This window comes from Idiotropiscis lumnitzeri, chromosome 1, assembly GCF_059441095.1.
Source record: "Idiotropiscis lumnitzeri isolate Australia: NSW breed Sydney's pygmy pipehorse chromosome 1, RoL_Ilum_1.0, whole genome shotgun sequence".
NCBI classification, from domain to species: Eukaryota; Metazoa; Chordata; class Actinopteri; order Syngnathiformes; family Syngnathidae; genus Idiotropiscis; species Idiotropiscis lumnitzeri.
Window position 1 is genome coordinate 17,341,717 of NC_142391.1, and position 18,145 is coordinate 17,359,861.

Genomic DNA, 18,145 nt, shown 5'->3' on the forward strand with positions numbered 1-18,145 from the left:
TTTAATGAACTTAACATACAGTGCGTGTCAAAATGAAACCAAGGACAAGTGGAACATGTAAAGCTCTGGGTTGGAATTCACAACTCTTAGGATGTGAGACGGCAGTGCTCACCCGTCCCACTCTACTTCAACATGTTTAGTATGAATCACACTGCATCATACTGTGATTTCTAATTGTCATAACCCCGTATCACCCCTCCCCCATTTGTACATTCCACTTTGACATTTGCCACATCGGATCAAATAAATCCTGATATTGATCCTCCCTTCTCCCCTCCTTGGATTAATTACATTGTTGCCATTCTCTAATTCTTCAGTAGTCTCATTTCGTTTTTCCCTTCTCCCACATATGCTCCTAGAGTAGCTAAGGCTCTAATTAGATACTGAAAATGAATAGTAATTAGGCGATAATGGATTGTTCTGTGAAAATGAGGAGTGAGCAGTTACATTGGTATGTGTGCTCATGCCATCTAGTGGCTAGAGAGAGAGAGAGAGAGAGAGAGAGAAAGAAAGAGAGAGCGAGAGAGAGAGTGAGAAAGAAAAGAGTGGTGGTGGGGGGGGGGTAGAAGAGAAAAATTGTCCAAACATAACTAAGCCCACAACTAACAATTAAAAGACAAAGTGAAACTGTTTGAGTTGCGCATAACAAGGAGGGACAGTCACACCTCAGTAAATCGATGGTAATCCCCGGGAGACCAACCGTGGACGTTTGTCTGCTCACGTCCTGCCTACTATTTTTTTCATTTCAATAAATCCAGACGCTTCGCAAGGGCTGCACCGCTGGATCGCGTCGACAGTCACTACCTCAACCACTTTTGACTGACTGCTGTGTGGGAGTCGTGCACGGGGAAAACGTCTCATAATGACGTCAAATGGACGTGTGAATTACTTCCCCGAATTTATTAGCGTGTGGCGGAGGCAGGCGATTTGGAGCTTGCATGCATCAGTTCTGACCAGTTGTGCACTCAAATGAGAGAGAGGGAGAGAGAGAGACAGATAGAGAGAGAGATAGATAGACAGAGAGAGAGAGAGAGAGGGAGTGAGAGAGAGAGAGAAAGAGAGAGAGAAGGAATTTATCAGCGTTCCACTTCCCAAGTTTACGGATGTTCAGCATATTTTAACTCAGTGTGTAGTTTTGCGTGTGTGGATGCGTATGTCCTTGTGTTTTTCTCCTTTAAGGGAAGAAAGTGGCTGTTGACAGAGACCACTTGTACGCAACTGTGCCAGGAGACAGGGAGTCTTTGAGGGGCTTCTGGCGCGGACCAGACCGGCATATCAATTAGCGACCAGTAGAGAGACTGCTGGGTCCAACCATCGAGAAAACCACAAGGAAGACAGAGAGACAGAGACTTCTGACTGAAGGAAGGGCAGGAGAATAAAAATCTTCTCTTGTTTCGTTGAGCCACGTGCGCGCGCGGCTTCCCCACCCCCAGAAAAAAAAAGACGCAGGAGCTCCTTTCGCACTTGCTGATTTTGCGCTGCGCATATGTGACAGACGCAGTGGAGGAAGCGGTGAACGGTGGGATTAGACACTGCTTCTTCCGATTTGAGGACTTCAATCGCTTCAACAATGAACAGTCGCTTCTTGGTTCTGGTTGTTTGTTCTGCGGTATTTTTCGCCGGGCTGCAGTGCACCTCGCCAGCGGCGACAGACGCCTCCGCGGCCGTCTCCGGCAATACCAGTGGTGGCGGCAGCGGGGAAAATGGGGGCAAAAGAGACTTAAATCAAACAATAAACTCCCGGTTGAAGAGGAAAACACTGGCTGTGGATTTTGCGGTTCCCTCTTTGCTGCGCTCTTACCTGGCGGAGTTTGTTAAGAGACCCCTAAACGGAGACTGCCAGACTTTTAGAGGATGTTACACAGTGAGTGCAAACTTAAAAATGCACTGCATACCTTTACAGAAAACCATATCTACCTTTGTCGACCAAAGGTCTGCAGCGTCTGCAAGAAGTAACACGTCTGTTGATGGACAGCTTCCTTTCTTTTCCAAGCGGCCGCTGTCCAAAGTTCTGAAATTAGGTCTGACCAAAGCCAGTCGCAAATCAAATCAAGTGGTGGTGGAAATAGGAGAGGATATCATCAGGACGGGATGCGGGGGGTTGTCCGTGTACGACGAGGCACCCGTGCTCACCCTGGAAATGGACCTCACAACTATTCTGGAGTGGTGGCTTGGTGCAGACGGAGGCCGACTGAGAGTTCGACTCATGCCCGAGAAAAAGGCACAGGTGCCCGGGATCGAGGACCGCTACACGGCAGCCATACGAGTAGCGGACCCCCGCCTCTTTCTCCAGATTCTCTCTCGGGGTGAGTCTTCACCACCCTGCTCTCTGCCTCCACATATTGTCTCGGTCACATCCGCACCTCTCCCCAAACTATTAGCATAGATTCCGCCCTGCAATATATATATATATTTTCCACACATGTTGCAATACTGGCTTTCATGTTGAGAATTATGCATGTGTTGACGTTAGCATTCAGAGGAAATTGTTGTTTGATGTTATCACTGCAAGAGGCTGCGTTTGTGTGTTTGGAGGCAATAACAGTCAATAGCTGATCTGATTGAGCTTGATTCCCCTCTTGCTCCTGCTTCATTACTGATGCCAACAACAGCACTTAAAGATGAAGTGCATTGATTTAATTCACAGTTGTGGCTATTTGTTTATCTTCTCGGGCCTCCATATTGATCATTTTACATACAGCGAGAATTTTATAATTTCAATTATAACGTGCATGAGTTGATATGTGACTGAGAAGCCCAAGCAGGGCCTTTTGGTTTTCCTTACGTTCCTACCGAAGTCCCCCTTGCCACCCACTCGGGGGAAAAAAGGTTGAAAAGAAGCAAAAGGGTATTATTGTGATTCAGCACAAATGAAGTCTTTATCACCAAGAATGCTTTAGCACTCAATACTCGGGGGATATTTCCGCTCTCTTCTGAGGATCGGCACAATCAGTGTAATTGCTTAATCGCTTTGATGAGGGAGGCTGTCCTAGAAAAATGCAACGAAACCCATCAGACAAAAGCAAGAAAAAGAGCCGAGCTTGAGCATGCTTGGATGCAAGCGTCCATATCCAACGTATAATAAATGCTTATGCAATACCTGATGAAGGCAATAGAGTAAAGTCCACAATAGTAAGACCTATTGCTATTTGGTGTTTGCTTTGTGGTTTCGCTGTTTGAGCGGTCATATTATGTATATCATTAAAAAAAAAAATCCCCGAAGACACACACACTGACACAACGACAACTAACTGGGCCACTGCTGCAAGCACCTCGTAGACATTCTAACCCTCACAAGTGATAATGTTAGCAGAGAAAGATGTGATTTTTTTTTTTTCATTCATCTTTTTAAGGTCATGTTTTTAATTATCACCACCTCAGCATAAGCCCTGAAATGTCAAACTGATCTGCTCGATTGCACCTCCGGCTACCTGTTGACCTCTGGAACTGACAAATTATGAAGTAGGGATCAGGTCACCTTGACTTCATAAAATCGGAGGTTTACATTACAAAGGACGACAATAGTGGTTATATGGGAGATGCGCATCACTACGCACATACGTGCTATTGCCTCCAGCGAATGTGCAATTACATTTGAGATGTCGTTGCAATTGCTGTAGGCAGAATAAAGCAATGTAGTACTTCAGTCATTTGGCAACATTAATGTGACTAATGTATTATAGCCCCCAAAAACAAATGAATTTTGCGACTCACGGTATGTTGAATGTCCCACATGTTTTCAACCACAATAGAAAATAACGCTTTATTATACTGAGCTTGTAAATATTTAACAATTATTGTTCTAATTCTATAAATTTTGCTCTGCTAGTGTTGTGGTTCACTCACCTGACGTGTCAGCTGGGATTGACTCAATCTCTTGTCAGCCGTGAACAGGATTATCAGTACACAACATGGATAGAAAAAGTGATTTGGATCATTGTTGAATACATCGTATAGCATGTTTTACGCGGCACGGAGAAACAGACCAAAAACATGAAGGCATGCGGGGAAAGAGGATGGTGTCCACAAACATTGCTGTACTAAGATGAGTCGGGGGATAATTTGAGGCCTTTCTCACTCAGAAACTAGTTTGATGCCTTGTCCAACGGCAAGTTTACCGTTTTGTCTGCAGCAGGAATCAAACCGCGACCTTTAACCCTTATTGGACTCAACATTAAGCCTACTTGTAAGAAAGTCCAATACACCATATTTTCAACTTGTATTAATGCTCAGTTTTGATTGATTGAAAAACTTGTGGTGTGCGACTGAACTGCATCGTATGTCAAGCATGTATTCCATCACCAGTGAAAAGTATAACCTCAGTTGTGCTGCTGTGTTGGAGTGCTACTCAATCGCCAGCCCTTCACAAGATGAGTGCTCATAGAAGAGTGGGTGCTGTTTTTCACGAGTCCTCCTTCCAGACGTCACAATCTGTATCGAGTGAAAGTCAATCAAAGGACAAAAAAAACATGCCGCTGTAGGTTGGTTGATTTTGACATTTCTCCATTTAATGTGCATGCTTGTTTTCTACAGCCTCAAGTCAAATACTGGCTATTAGCATTGGAATAAATGGCTAGTACGGCACCCAGAATAATTTGACAACCATGCAAACATGTCTTCAGGAATCAATACTTGAACCTCCGCTGGATGAATTTATTACTTACTTGAACAGTGGGCCTTAAGGGGAAAAGAATTACTGTGAGTTGTTTGCGCAAGAGCAAGCGTTTGAAACCAGGCGAAGGTGTGATCAAGTTGACCTCGACTTTTGTAGACTCTGTTAGTGTTACTAAGTGGTGTTGTAATAGCTTTCAAAACAATAACCAACACACTGTAACACAAAGGGCATCCCAGTTTTGTTAATATGCACATTCCTACCCTCGAGTGAAAATCTGCTGCCAACACGCTTGTATGAAAAGTGGTGCATTTGTAGATCCCCCCCCCCCCCCCGCCCTCCTTATTGCCCTAAAACAAATACACACTCGTGTGATCTCATCAGCATCCTCACGCTACCCTCCTGTGAGAGGGCTTAAAATACAATCCAACAGTACAACCAAACATTCTTAATCAGAATATTCCGAACAGGACGCATGATAGCGCAACACAGTCATCATGTATTCGTTCATTCATTCCACCGCAATCGCTGCTTCTGTGTTATCAGACATGAAACGACTACAATGATAGAAACCTTATCAGATATTATTGCTCATTGTTGCCAGATGTCCTAAAGCAAAAGAGCCGAATCAGGAGAGAGAAAAATCTGTTTGTTTGTCGCATACTGCACCTCCCAGCGAATTGTCATCCAGAACTGAATGTGCGCTAGTATTTGTGATTAGTGACAGTATTTGTGACATTACTGGAAATGCATGTAAAAATTCTCAAAACTCATTTAAAGGGCTTGTAAACTACGCCCATGTTTGGACTTCCTGAAGAGAGTGAACCTTGTGTTGTCTGCAGCGGGACGTCCGTGGCGAGTGTAAATGTGCGCTTACTGTCCGACTTTGAAATTTTCATGAAAGTGGGAATGGTGTGGTGTCCTGTTTGCAGATTCAACTCGGATGGAAATGAAGGAATGCGTGCAGAAATGCCATGTGTGGTGCGTATACCCGTGTCACCATGTGCGCTGAGAGGGTGAGAGCAGTCTGCGATTTCTCACGCCCGTAACTTCGAGCAAACATTAAAATTCACAATAGCTAATAGTTAGACAAAAACAAAACAAAATTTGGTTACGATGAACACATCCGCGGGGATGTTTCCTTTCACCTGTGATTTGCACTGAAGCCCAAAGGAAAAGTGACATGACATAGCAAGAATAGAGGTTGAACTCGTAATCAATGAGGCTACTGATGTTAAAAGCTTATATCAATCAACTGCTAATTGAAAAATCGATAGGGAGTCAGAATGACAAGCCCCTTAATTATTAATACATCTCTATGATCAATTTACTCCGCTGTCTGATGTGACAACCCACCAAAGCCCAGGTGGTTTGGCGGCGGTTACACCTCACAAGTCACACCTTGTATGCCCACGGTTAGGGTCATGTCCCCGTCCCCACTTCGTGTGAAATTTTTACTTCATTTTAGCCAATTTAAAGTGTTGAAAAAAGCTTGAAAACACCTACTCACACAAAAATACTGCTGCCTGTGTTGCACAGATGTGGCAAACTACTTCAGTTTTCTCGTTTTGCAGAACTTGTCATCCGTCTCTATTTGACGTTTTTTTTTTTGTTTTTAGACAATAATGAGTGAAAATATTAAGATTCCCTGGATTATTAATTTAATTAGGTCTCTGTTTCATATTCATATCCACCCAAGGGATGGGGTTAGTTGTCTCATTACCTATAAATTGCCTATAAATTGCTCTGGAGTATTAGTCCAACCAGCTCAAAAATGTATAATGAGGAATAATGCAATACAATTCAATATAACTTTATTTATGTAGTGCGTTTCACAGCAACTGGAACTGTAACAAATTGATCTCCTTATGATGTAATATAAATTAGCAGGAAATTAGAACACAAACTAAAACACATAAACACATATACATATAAGATTGGGGTTATGTTCTCCGTCTTCCGAGCTCCAGTTAAAAGACGAGCAGCAGCATTTTGCACCAATTAGAGGCACTTGAGGGAGGACTGGCTGACTCCAAAGTAAAATGCATCACAGTAGTCTATTCTAGAAAAACATTTTTTACGGGTAACCTATTTTACGAAATTCTAGATCAAAAACAGACCTTTCATCTTGGAAGGCAAGTGATAACAGAAATAAAAGAATAGAGAACAGGCATATTAGGTGAAAGATATGCTAACACAAGGTTAACTAATTACACAAAAAATAAACATGAACAGAAAAGGTGTCCAGTGTTTTTTGTCTGTGCGCTGATAGCGTCTTTTTTTAGATTAGTCTAAAGTCATAAGTCTAGAGTGCCTTCCCTTGGCTGTCTGTGAAATTACATTTTTTCATGTCTTTATAAGGAATAGAAGATATTGGTGCATACATCCAAAGTGCCCTCTTGTGGCTGTCTGCAATATTACGTTTTTTTCCCCATGTATAAGCCGCTTCAGAATATAAGTTGCAGGACTAATCAACCTGTGGAAAAAAGTGTTATAGTTCAGAAAATACGGTACTTTATTTATTGCATCACTCACCATATGAAGATGTTTTCGGGCAGACATTTCCTTTTGTGATGTTTTCAAAGGCTTTTTTCATGCGACCGCAGACTTTGAAGTACCTTGCTGTCGCCGGCTTTGTACTATTTTAATTAATGACAGCGATAAATTAGCAATTTAATGTATTTTTTTTAGTTAGTATTATGTTGATGTGAGTGTGCAATAGCAATATAATATATAATATATATATATTTTTTTGGACCTCCTGTAAAATTTTGTTTTTACTAGAATTCCGCCTGACAGTGCCGATATGCAATGCAGTGTTCTGTCTTAACCGGGATGACAGTTTTAAATGTAAATTACTGAGTGGGTGAATACTGAGGCTTAATTAAACATTTAAAATATATTCAAAGAATGATAAAGTATATTTGCACCAACTAGCCACAGCAATTAGAATAATTGTATAATCAAAGGATTTTTATTTTTTTGGTTCACTTATTTTAGCTGCCTTAGTGCTACACTGTGTAATACTATTCAACCATTGTATGAACATTTAGAACTATGAGCTGTTTGACTGTGTCAGAAATGAGAATATTATCTTTGCAGATTAAATTTTTTTTATTGTAGTTTTCGCACTGGATCACATTTTTTATTTTACTTCACTGTCCTTAATGTTGTGGCCAGAGAGCATATGTTAGATGTATAAACTGATCAATTCGTCCTTGAAAATAATGAGACATGCACAACATCTACATGATAAACGCCATTTCACCAGAATGGCACATGTGGCTGCGTTACTGAACTTACGCAACCATGTATTTTATTGGCGTCACATGCATATGCATGCCAATGTTTTATTCACATGGACTCCCGCATGGCAAGCATTGCAAACACGGCGCATTGTGATGACCCAGTGTTCAGGAAACCTTAACTTGAAGGCAATTACTCTTATCATGGCAGACATACATTTTTGAAAAGAAGAGTGGATTGTAATGTGATGCCCTACTTTAAATCTGCTAAAAAATAAAGTTTTTATGACAGTCACAGAGCCTAACCTCAAATCTCATTTTTCTAATTTTGTAATTTGAGTTGTAAGATTACATACAGCAATTTTGAACATGTATCATTGTGACGTCTCTGCAAAATGTCCAAATGCATGTGACTTAATATTCTTCCGCTAATGCATTTTAGGATATTGCGCATCCTGATTGATGTTTAGGCCCATATCTGTGTTTTGCAAATTCACTGCACTCAAGGTGACTTTGGCTGTGAATTCCCTTTTCACTTCTTATTCAGCAGTGTCTTCGCCTACTCTTCACCTGATGTTTTAGCTATTTATACATGCCTGCAAGCTGCCTGTTTGATTAATGGTGATGCTTTTAAGAAGCCTCTGCGCCCAAGTAATGCTTAAGGCTTGCTATGAAGCGAAGTACATGCTGTACATGAGTGCTTCCCTCTGATGTTTCACTTCTATAATGGGAGAAGTGAACAAGGCTGGAAGTTGCTTTTAGCAGTACTTTGACATTTATTTTTGTGAGGCTTCAGGTCCTTAACCAGCTTCAGGTCTTTAACCAGCAATGGCAATTCTAGTGTTAAATTATTATTTATTTTTAAACACATATGCAAACTTAACAAATAGACAGTACAATAGTTCCGGGTAAAGCTCGTCTAGTTGGGGTTTACTTGATGAAATGATCTTGATCGGGAGTGGGCAAACTTTTTGATTGGCGGGCCACCATGGGTTCTAAAATTTGACAGAGGGGCCGAACCAGGAGCAGATGTTTTGGTAACATCACCTCATCTGAGAAAAAAAAATACATTTCATTCTAAATAAAAGTGAACAAAAGTGTTATAACAATATATATGTCTTTGAAAAACCACAGTATTTTGAAAATAAAACATAACTACGTCTATTCATTTAATTTTTTCAAGTTCGGCGGGCCGGATTAAAACGTTTAATGGGCTACATGTGGCCCCGGGGCCGTAGTTTGCCCACGCCTGATCTAGATGGTGTGACACAACTTACTTTCAGATGAATTTTGTTAAAAATTATTCAACGTTATCCTTTCTCTAATTGTGCTTTTAAACGCCACAGAAAGCAACAGCAGTAGGTTCATTTTATAATGTACATCTTCGGGCATGAATATTGATGTATACTGTGAGATGATAAGTTTGTAGGTTTGGAAAAAACTGAGTTGTTTGCAGTACTGTAAACACAGAACAATCGGCAATATTTTTGTGTTACCCATTGCTTTTACTCGCTCTCATTAATAAATGTATATGTTCATTTTTTGTGTGTTTAAAGATTGAAAGGAAAATTAAGTGCCATAAAAACATGCCTAAGGAGTATTTCAATCGGTTATTTCTCTGTCAGGGATTTCACTTATCTGAAATGCAACACCCATGATGGAGGAGGGATTAAAGTATATCATTTAGATACCAGGATACTTTATCGATCCCAAAGGAAATCCAGTAGAAGCAATCACCGTTACAAAACATCGCAAAAAAATACATGCGAACAATCTATGACAGGCAGTAGTTAAAACCGTTAAAAATGATTCAATAGTGATAAAAAGGCAAAAAGTAAATGAAAAAGCAATCAACTAGAAATGGAATTCTAAAAGTGACTTGTGTAGAGGTTGCCCTGATGTGCATTCAGTGCAATATAGTTAAGTGATCTTAAGGTGCACTGGTCATAATGTCGCTTCCGAACTCAGGAGCTGGATGCCCTCCAATTCTGGGAGGAATTTTAGAGCCATATGACTTGTGGGGGGAAATTCTTTCTTCGTTTGTGTTCTTTAGCAGGACAGAGACAGCAGCCTGTTGCTTGAAGTACTCCTCAGTCTGATTACTGCGTCGAGTAGCTGGCGGTTGTCATTGTCACAAGATGACCAGCACCATATATGACTTGTAAAGTCTTTTTCAAAGTCATGCAGCTCATTTAATACGCAATGCTCTATGCTGGTATTATGGACAAAATTTGACTTGATTTTTGGTCATGAATAAGACAAATTCTAAGAATCATTGGGAATCCTTTGCTTGGACTATATTTGTTGAATTACAAAGGTTAGTTTTTGTTGGTCCTCGTTTTCATTAGCTACAGCATGTCCACCTTTTTCCAAAGCTTTGTTTTGTTGATTTTTTTCTTAAATTGCACGATCAATTTAGTTGCTCACGGATTGGCTCTTACACAACGTCTTTACGACATGAGTAATCCAAATTTTGGGGGGATTTAGAAAGACATGTCAGACGAACAGAACCGGATTACATTTGTGAGTGTTGATTTTGACGAAGAAAATGCACAAAATTGCACTCAATAATGCACCAAATTACAGTTAATGTCTGTTTGCTGTTTGGTGACAAAATCCTTGAATCGTAGTTTTTATGCACAAGAGTCTTTAGCACGAGAAAAAAAAAAACACATTACGTGTTTATTTGGTTGAAGGCTAGCTCTTTTGTTTTGTTGAAGGCTAAATCTTTTATGAGCGGTTCTCAGAACGTGTCGTCTGACCAGTTCAAACGCTGAGCCACTTTGAGAGTCAACATTTTCTTCCCTTCACAATCAATCACCAGATTTAACTGTTTACAATATTGCAATGATGATGAAAAAATGTGTCTCCCTCCATTAAGTTGATAGATAGATAGATAGATAGATAGTCGGTATACGTGGGATATTTTTTCAAGGCATATGAAATTGTCAGTAAGTGTGTAGGTTTAATATATTTAGATGGTCTGTCTAGCAATCAACAACAAAACATTAAATATTAATGGCTCTATAATTACATTTCATTAAACGGCTTTAAATCTCAATAGGATTATTGTTGCTTGCACATTTATTTAGAGAAATACTACATTGCGCGCCAATTCATTTTTAGAATTCAATTACTAACACAAACAGTGAGAAAAACAATCTCAGGGTGTCTTATATTTCCTTTATTGCCAAAAGGGAAAATTCAAAAGAGAAGGGAAAAAATATAACATACTTGGAATAGAGGACATAGATTTTTTATTTTTAATGTATGCTGTTTTTGTGCAATATTTGCTCAAGTCAGTGGCAGTAAATTGTTTGTGTGTTTTGTGCAAATCATGTAAATTGTTACGGTTCTGGTGGTTCTGGTTACAGCCATTGGGAGGTGTTGGTGTGGCCTGTGGCGATTAGGGGTGTGAAATGATCACATTACTTTTTTCACTTAAAATTAGTTGGCAACACTTTGCAAAGCACAATGTAAATAATCCAAATTTTTATTTACACCGGTGACTTGAATTGGATACTATTAAAACACAACACGGACACACACACACCGACACACCCCCACACGCACACGCACGCACACACACAGTTCTTGATGTAACACGGATAAATATGATATGCATAATGCCTGAATTTTGCAATAATTCCACTATGAATTACAGTTTAGGTGTGAATTAGAAAATTGAACTCTGATCCGACTTTAATTAGTGTGAAATGAGTGTGTAGGCAGGATTATGATAGTTCAAGGGAGTATCAACTATGAAATGGTATGACATCAATGACATTACTTCACGTTAATGCAGCAAATTAATTAAAATAAAATTATAGCTATCTATCTATCTCTCTATCTATCTAGCTATCTATGTATATATATATATATACGTATATATATATATATATATATATATATATATATATATATATATACGTATATATATATATACATATATATATGTGTGCATGTGTGTGTGTGTGTGTGTATATGCACGTTTTTCCTTTACCTTCATTTTCTTAACTGATGAAATAAAAAAAAATAAAAAAACAGTATTACCATACAAACAAACATGAAACAACATTGATAAAAGAATTTATTGTTGGACCAAAATACGTTACAATTACAAACAAGACGCAAATCCACTCAAAAGGGGTTATTGTGAATACAATGTCCCAGTGAAGGTAGCAGCTGCCAAAGTCACGTCGACGGAGGCATTGTGTGTGGTTGTTTTCTGCTAGGCAAAGTAAAAAAAAAAAAAAAGGGAAAGAAGAGACTATGGACACGATCCCGTTTGCTAATCGTACAGTCAGCAAATGTAGCAGGACTCTTAACGCGACATATACTTTCCAATATTTCCTCCCTAATGTCTGTTCCTTCTTTTCACCATTTGGATTGTTCGTATGTGCGCACCATATGCAGCTTCTCGTCATAACACTGTCTTCCGAAGAATCAATCAAAGGACAAAGTAAGACAAGTTGCATGCGGTGAGATGTACAAAATTTCTGATATGCCAGATATTGGTGAGGGTCATGAAACCAAATGACCAATTGTTGAGTATGTGATTGATACGATGCGTCAAGACAACTCAAAATCGACTACCAGACACTACCTTTTTGTCAACCCAAAATTGGGCTATAATCGTGCAGTCTGATGTCGACATTAGGTTGCAAATTCCACAAAGACACACCATAAACATGTATCAAGTATGATCTTCAGCCTAAATCCTGCGTTTTCACTTGACCACACCCTTGTCAGATCCTTCAAATTCATTGATCATCGTTTGCTTTGAGTTTCTAATAGGCCTACATTTAAGAAAAAAAAAATCAATGAACGGGAAGATGACCTGCAAGAAGAAATAGAAATTTAAAGGCATGATAAACAGGAAGCAGAGGAGGGCACATTTGTTGGGGTCTTTGTAATGCAATGAGGCACGGCCAGTGAGCTTTTCTCAATTTCCGTCTGTCTTGGGCTTTACACATCATTTGCCAAGCTCACATTTACTTGCTAAATTGAGCCAGGTCCTGTAATGCTTCCTATGCAGACCACAAACATCACTGGAAGAAGAGTAAGAAGAAATGACCAAATGCCTCAGCTGCCCGACACCAAAGCATTGCTGCCATAGCAGAGCAGCCTGAGAGCTCTCAAGCCTCATCCCCAGCTCCCTTTATGATCTGTAATGGGATTGTTAAAGAGCGCCAGCAGCATCTTCATCACAGAACAAAAGCCTCTTAATTGGATTTAATTCGTCATGAAAGGTCGGCAGAGAGAGCGTCGTTTCATTGAACCTGCTCATCCCTTGAAGCCTCCACGCTCACCTCACATTCAAAGCCTGCCCATTTGGTCGGACGTCATATCGCCCGTTTAGGTCCTGTGGGAGATGACACACAGATGGGTATTTAAAAAAAACAAACTGTGCAAAAGTGCCGTGAGATGTAGTTTGTGGTTTATGGTCGCACGTGACTCCGCATGCTCGGTGGCCTGGGCCAACTCAAGTGATGGATGCTCAAATGTTGCTTATCTAAGACAGCTTATCTTTTCAGATGGAAGAGAGGGGAAAACTTTGATGACGTCTCAACTTGTCAGTTGTCTTTTTTTGTTTCTTTAATTTGGCTTTGTCTTGTTTGTTGTGGACTCGGTTTGCAAAGTAACAATCATAACAACAATCCAATTATTTGAGCCCCAGAAAATTTTTTTTTATTTTAATAAAACTACTTCGATGAGAGTTGCAACTCAACAGAAAATGTGAAGTGCTCCACTGATATTAAATGTCAAAGTTAATTCGAAATGACCTCTGCAATTCCGGGAGAGCTTTTTCATCTTGTTATGGCATGAGAAAGTTGTTCTTCAGAGTGCCTTAAATAAAATGTAAGGCTGGATTTCAAGGACTAGAAGTTCTTGGACACAGTTCGAGATGAGTCAGGAGATCTCATGCTTTGCTGCATTTATGTGGGTGTTGTTCTACATATTCATGCTAAATATGTTCAATATTAGAGAAAGATATTGCAGCTTGAGTTGGTGGAGTTGATTTGCCCTTTTCAGGAATCCTTTCGACATAAATTTGGAGTATGGCTGAGAATCTCTGATGTGATGCGTAGGGAACACAGTTATGGTGGAAAAAGTGGCCTACAAAAAACTTTAGGTTTTAAGTCAGCCTGTTATTACACAACAATGACAAGGTCCCTGGGGTCAAAGGTTAAATCCTTACATGTTACTTGTGTCACATTATTCTCTTCTGTTTTTCAGAGCAATATTGACTAAATGGCATTTGATCCAAAAAGCTTTTAGTGTTTGATGCCAAAGAAAGTCAGGGGAGCAATTTAATATTTTTATACCACAAAACAATATATGGAATATTTTCATTGTTGTGCAAGGCCTGACGAATTTGCATTTTGATTATTCTGTTCTGTGCCCAAAACACCTTGAAGCAAGTTGTTATGTTTCTCTTCTCTTTCTTTATGTCACTGTAAAGAATATCCTTTGATTTTATTCAAAGAACATTTCCCAAACATTTTCCATTTTGAGCATTCACCAAAATAAAACAACAAAAAAAAAACAATGTTAGCATACAAAGCTAATGGGGGCTTTATCTGGAAAAAATGCCCATAATTGACCTTCTTAAGCCTAAGGTGCACATCTACTGATGCTTGTGATGGGAATAAAAACAATATCTTTGCTCGTCTGTTTCAATTTAACCAAAGAAGGCCCAACAAAATGTATGTAGTTATTATTAATGCATGAGTAGTACTATGAAGGTGCTCCTCCTTAAAATACCTATTAATGCTTACCTTAGAATAGATTTACATTTTAAAATATGTAGCAATCAGCAAAACATAATCTGCTGATCATTTACGTTTTTCGCCATCCTTGTTTGAGCATTTTAACCAGACAAATTTATTTGAACAATTTAAACACAAAACTGCGTAAAACACCTTTGCCATTATGTAGCTGTATATAAAGAAGTATGTCAGTCACCAGACTGAATAAAAAGGGCTTAAAACATTTATGATACGCACATCATCCTGTCGCAGAATAAGACCAGATGCTTCTCAAATGTTTGGAGTGGGATTTATTTAGCACTTTTACGAAGACTTTCCTCATCAGCTCATTCCTGCTGTCACCGTTGACATTATTATGAGCCTCAAATGTGCTGAGCATCTGTGTAACAATGTGCTCAGCTGGACATGTTGCTTCCTAGTTAGGCAGATGATAAGACTCGAGTTGGAGCTCTACATGAGTCAAGAAATTGTTGTTCGCTTTTGCTGTGACTTATTTTTCATTTAAAGAGCCCATTAGTCGTTCCTTTCTTTTGTAATACAGTAACGGAGCCAAAATATGACAAGAACATTGCTACTACGTACGATTAGTTGCGAGGAAAACTCACCTCAACCAATTTTTGCTAAAATTCAGCCTTGTCATTGTAGGAAAAAAAAAATATCGCTCTTGTCAAACTCAAGGCCTGGGGGCCAGTTCTGGCCCCTGACCTCATTTTATATGGCCCGTTAATGGCAAATCAACTTCCTGTTTGTAGCACATTTTCTTCACTTTTAACAACATTGTGCTGTGACATATTGTCATTTATTTGTTACCAATCCTCCCCTTCTAAAATAAATAGTAAAATTGTTGAACAAACAATTACTTACTGGCTTCCGATATCAAAACTGGCTTTCCATCAATTTGTTGTGTGTATATGATAACGTAAGGTGATCATACATTTATATGGGTTCACAGTCATAACGGCCCTCTGAGGGAAACCATAACCACAATGTGGCCTGTCCACATAAATGAGTCTGACACCCCTGGCTTATGGACTCATAAAAAATGTCTCTGACATGCTTTGGTCAAAATACGTTAAAGATCACATATCACAGTATTCACTCTTAACAGTCCTGTTCATAGCAGTCATGGATTTTCAGGGGGCTACACTCGGCATGAGCACATTCCACCGGTTTTAAGATCATTGCATTAGCTCCCCGAGTGTTCCAGAATCGATTTTAAGGTTATTTCACTAGTTTTTCAATGTCTTAAATGTCTTGGGCCATCATATGGAACTGATATACTTTCATCATATCAACCCACACAGGCCTAGAGGAACTCTGACAACAGCTTTAAAATAAATCCATGAGTCAAAACAACAATTTAAGGAGAGACCGCATCATGGCATTTTTATCATGTGCTATGATCTTTTATTTTTTTTTAAACTTTAACTCCAGTGTCTTCTCTTGGGGGCGACCACGCTGGGATGTGATCCGGCAGATTAACGGGATCCAGCGGAATAGTGGCCTCTGCACTTTGAGAGTCCACCTTGGTCATGGTGCTCTCTGTGGCAGTATGCTCTGTGACGACGGGATGTGGCACCTCTCAGCGTGGAGAGCTCCCACATGTAGTTGTTATTGACCTGCATCCTCACATGTTTTGCCATGATTCTAAACTATTAGTTTTTACGTAAAATGTGGGGAATAAATGAAAAGAAATGTGCTGTCTGAGTGTGTATTCGTGTGGGTGTGTGTATGCATCTGTATTTGGGGATGGGACAGGTGGATTTGTACTTGTTGCCATTTTCATTGCCGTTTTTTTAGCTTTGTAAAACACTTTATGTTATTTGTAACGTAATAAAAGTACCTTATAAATAAAATCACACTGAGTGCCCTATTTTCGTTTAGAGAGGAAGTCTAGCGCAAAGTGCAGTCTAACTGTGCGAATGGGTGGAGTTTTATTCCTTTTGGTGTATTTATATATAATTTGCGCTGGTAGAATTGGGCATAACTGCGCGTTGGCACCTTTGGGCGCCCTTGTGGGATGTAAATAGTCTTTTCCCAGCCAATTCTCTCGGCATCCCTCATTTGCATCAAAATGAGGGCGGTTGGAGGTGCAGTGCGCACAAATACGCCATGCTTGACATACAAATTCGTCTCACTGAGGTCTATGCAGAACATTGGCTCCTCTTTCGGTTTATGTCGTTGACTTAGAATGTGACGTGGACAATTGAAGACCGTATTGCACTCCCATCATACGTCTGTGTGTGAACCCCATCCCTAAAACAATAGCGACGGGTGATTGGGGTTCTATTTAAGTATTTTTACAAGAATAATGATTATCAATCATTCAGTGACTTTATTTCTACAAATAGTCAGAGGGATTATTCCACGTTGATGTCATATTTATGAATGAAATAGCAGAAGATTTGCGCCAATCTGTCTGCCTGCGCCTAAGTCAAATACGGCAGAATCATGTTAGAAAACATAGTCTACTTCTTTTGACCAAATTTGCAGATGCGCTGAGGGCGAGGCACCTGCGGAACCTGTGGCTAAAACCTAGCCAGAGTTTAGTTTTAGCCACAGGTTCTTCTCCGAGCTCATTTACCTGCAGGTTGAGTAGAAACACCAGCGTCTAAAACCCAACTATGGCAAGGATTTTACTTCCTGCACCTGACCACCGCTGGCTGTAACTTTCCAGAACACATGACATAAAATATTAGCAATAATACGATTGTAACAAACCAACTTCATGTTCACTACATGTATTACATCACACATGTCTGCCTCAAGCAAAGTTTAGGAATAAACAAACAGCTGTAGCGTCCGTTGATTAGTAACATGCATACATTCATACAGAAAGAATGGTTCACTTCTCCAGTCCTATTAAGATCCACTTCACTTCCAAGCACCAAATCTCATTCCTCTCCACATTTCACTGCTGTCGTCATCTTAAGCCATCCATCCAGTCCTACCAACATATTGTTATTTAATGAAACTTTCAGTAATTCCGGTAGACAGTGAGTGAAATTTGCAGAAATCGATGCTGTACTTGTTTGTCTCTGAGTTTTATTTCCATAGACAGTGCACATGCTCTTGGGCATTAAAACTGGCGCATCAGAATTTTCATGCCAGTGTGAGCAACGTTTTGCACGTTTGGGAATTTAGCAGACAGTGCTGTTCCAGGCAGGGAGTTCTAGGTGCGCAGGAGTTTTCTTTTTCACACCTGATAATTCGGCGGCTGAAAATTGAGAAAATATTGAATCCGCTAAAAGCAGGTCTAAGTTGTGGCACAGGTGGCGAAACGCTGGTGAACTTGCAGGCATTTGTATCATCATTATTATATTTTTAAAATCATCTCCCTAGGACGTGGCACAGCCGAAGGGGGGTTGGGTTGGATGGTCACACACATAGACACGATCAGGTTGGAAGGCGGTCTCCAAGTGCCCGCTTCACTACGGTGATCTGTGATTGCCCTGACCAACTTTACATTGTCCAAAAGGGGAGAGCTTGCAGATCCTTATTATGCATTTCACGCA

The 18,145-nt window shown here is 39.9% G+C and overlaps 1 protein-coding gene across 3 annotated transcripts in view; it reads left to right on the forward strand.

Moving 5' to 3' along the window:
• The first annotated feature begins 1,112 nt into the window (after positions 1-1,112).
• Positions 1,113-18,145, forward strand: part of alk (ALK receptor tyrosine kinase) — a 306,393-nt gene continuing 289,360 nt past the window's right edge. For all 3 annotated transcript variants that reach the window (XM_088294165.1, XM_088294324.1, XM_088294243.1), the window contains exon 1: positions 1,113-2,306. In XM_088294165.1, the coding sequence (XP_088150291.1) occupies positions 1,571-2,306 (736 nt within the window). In that variant the 5' untranslated portion in view covers positions 1,113-1,570. The remainder of the gene's footprint in view (positions 2,307-18,145) is intronic.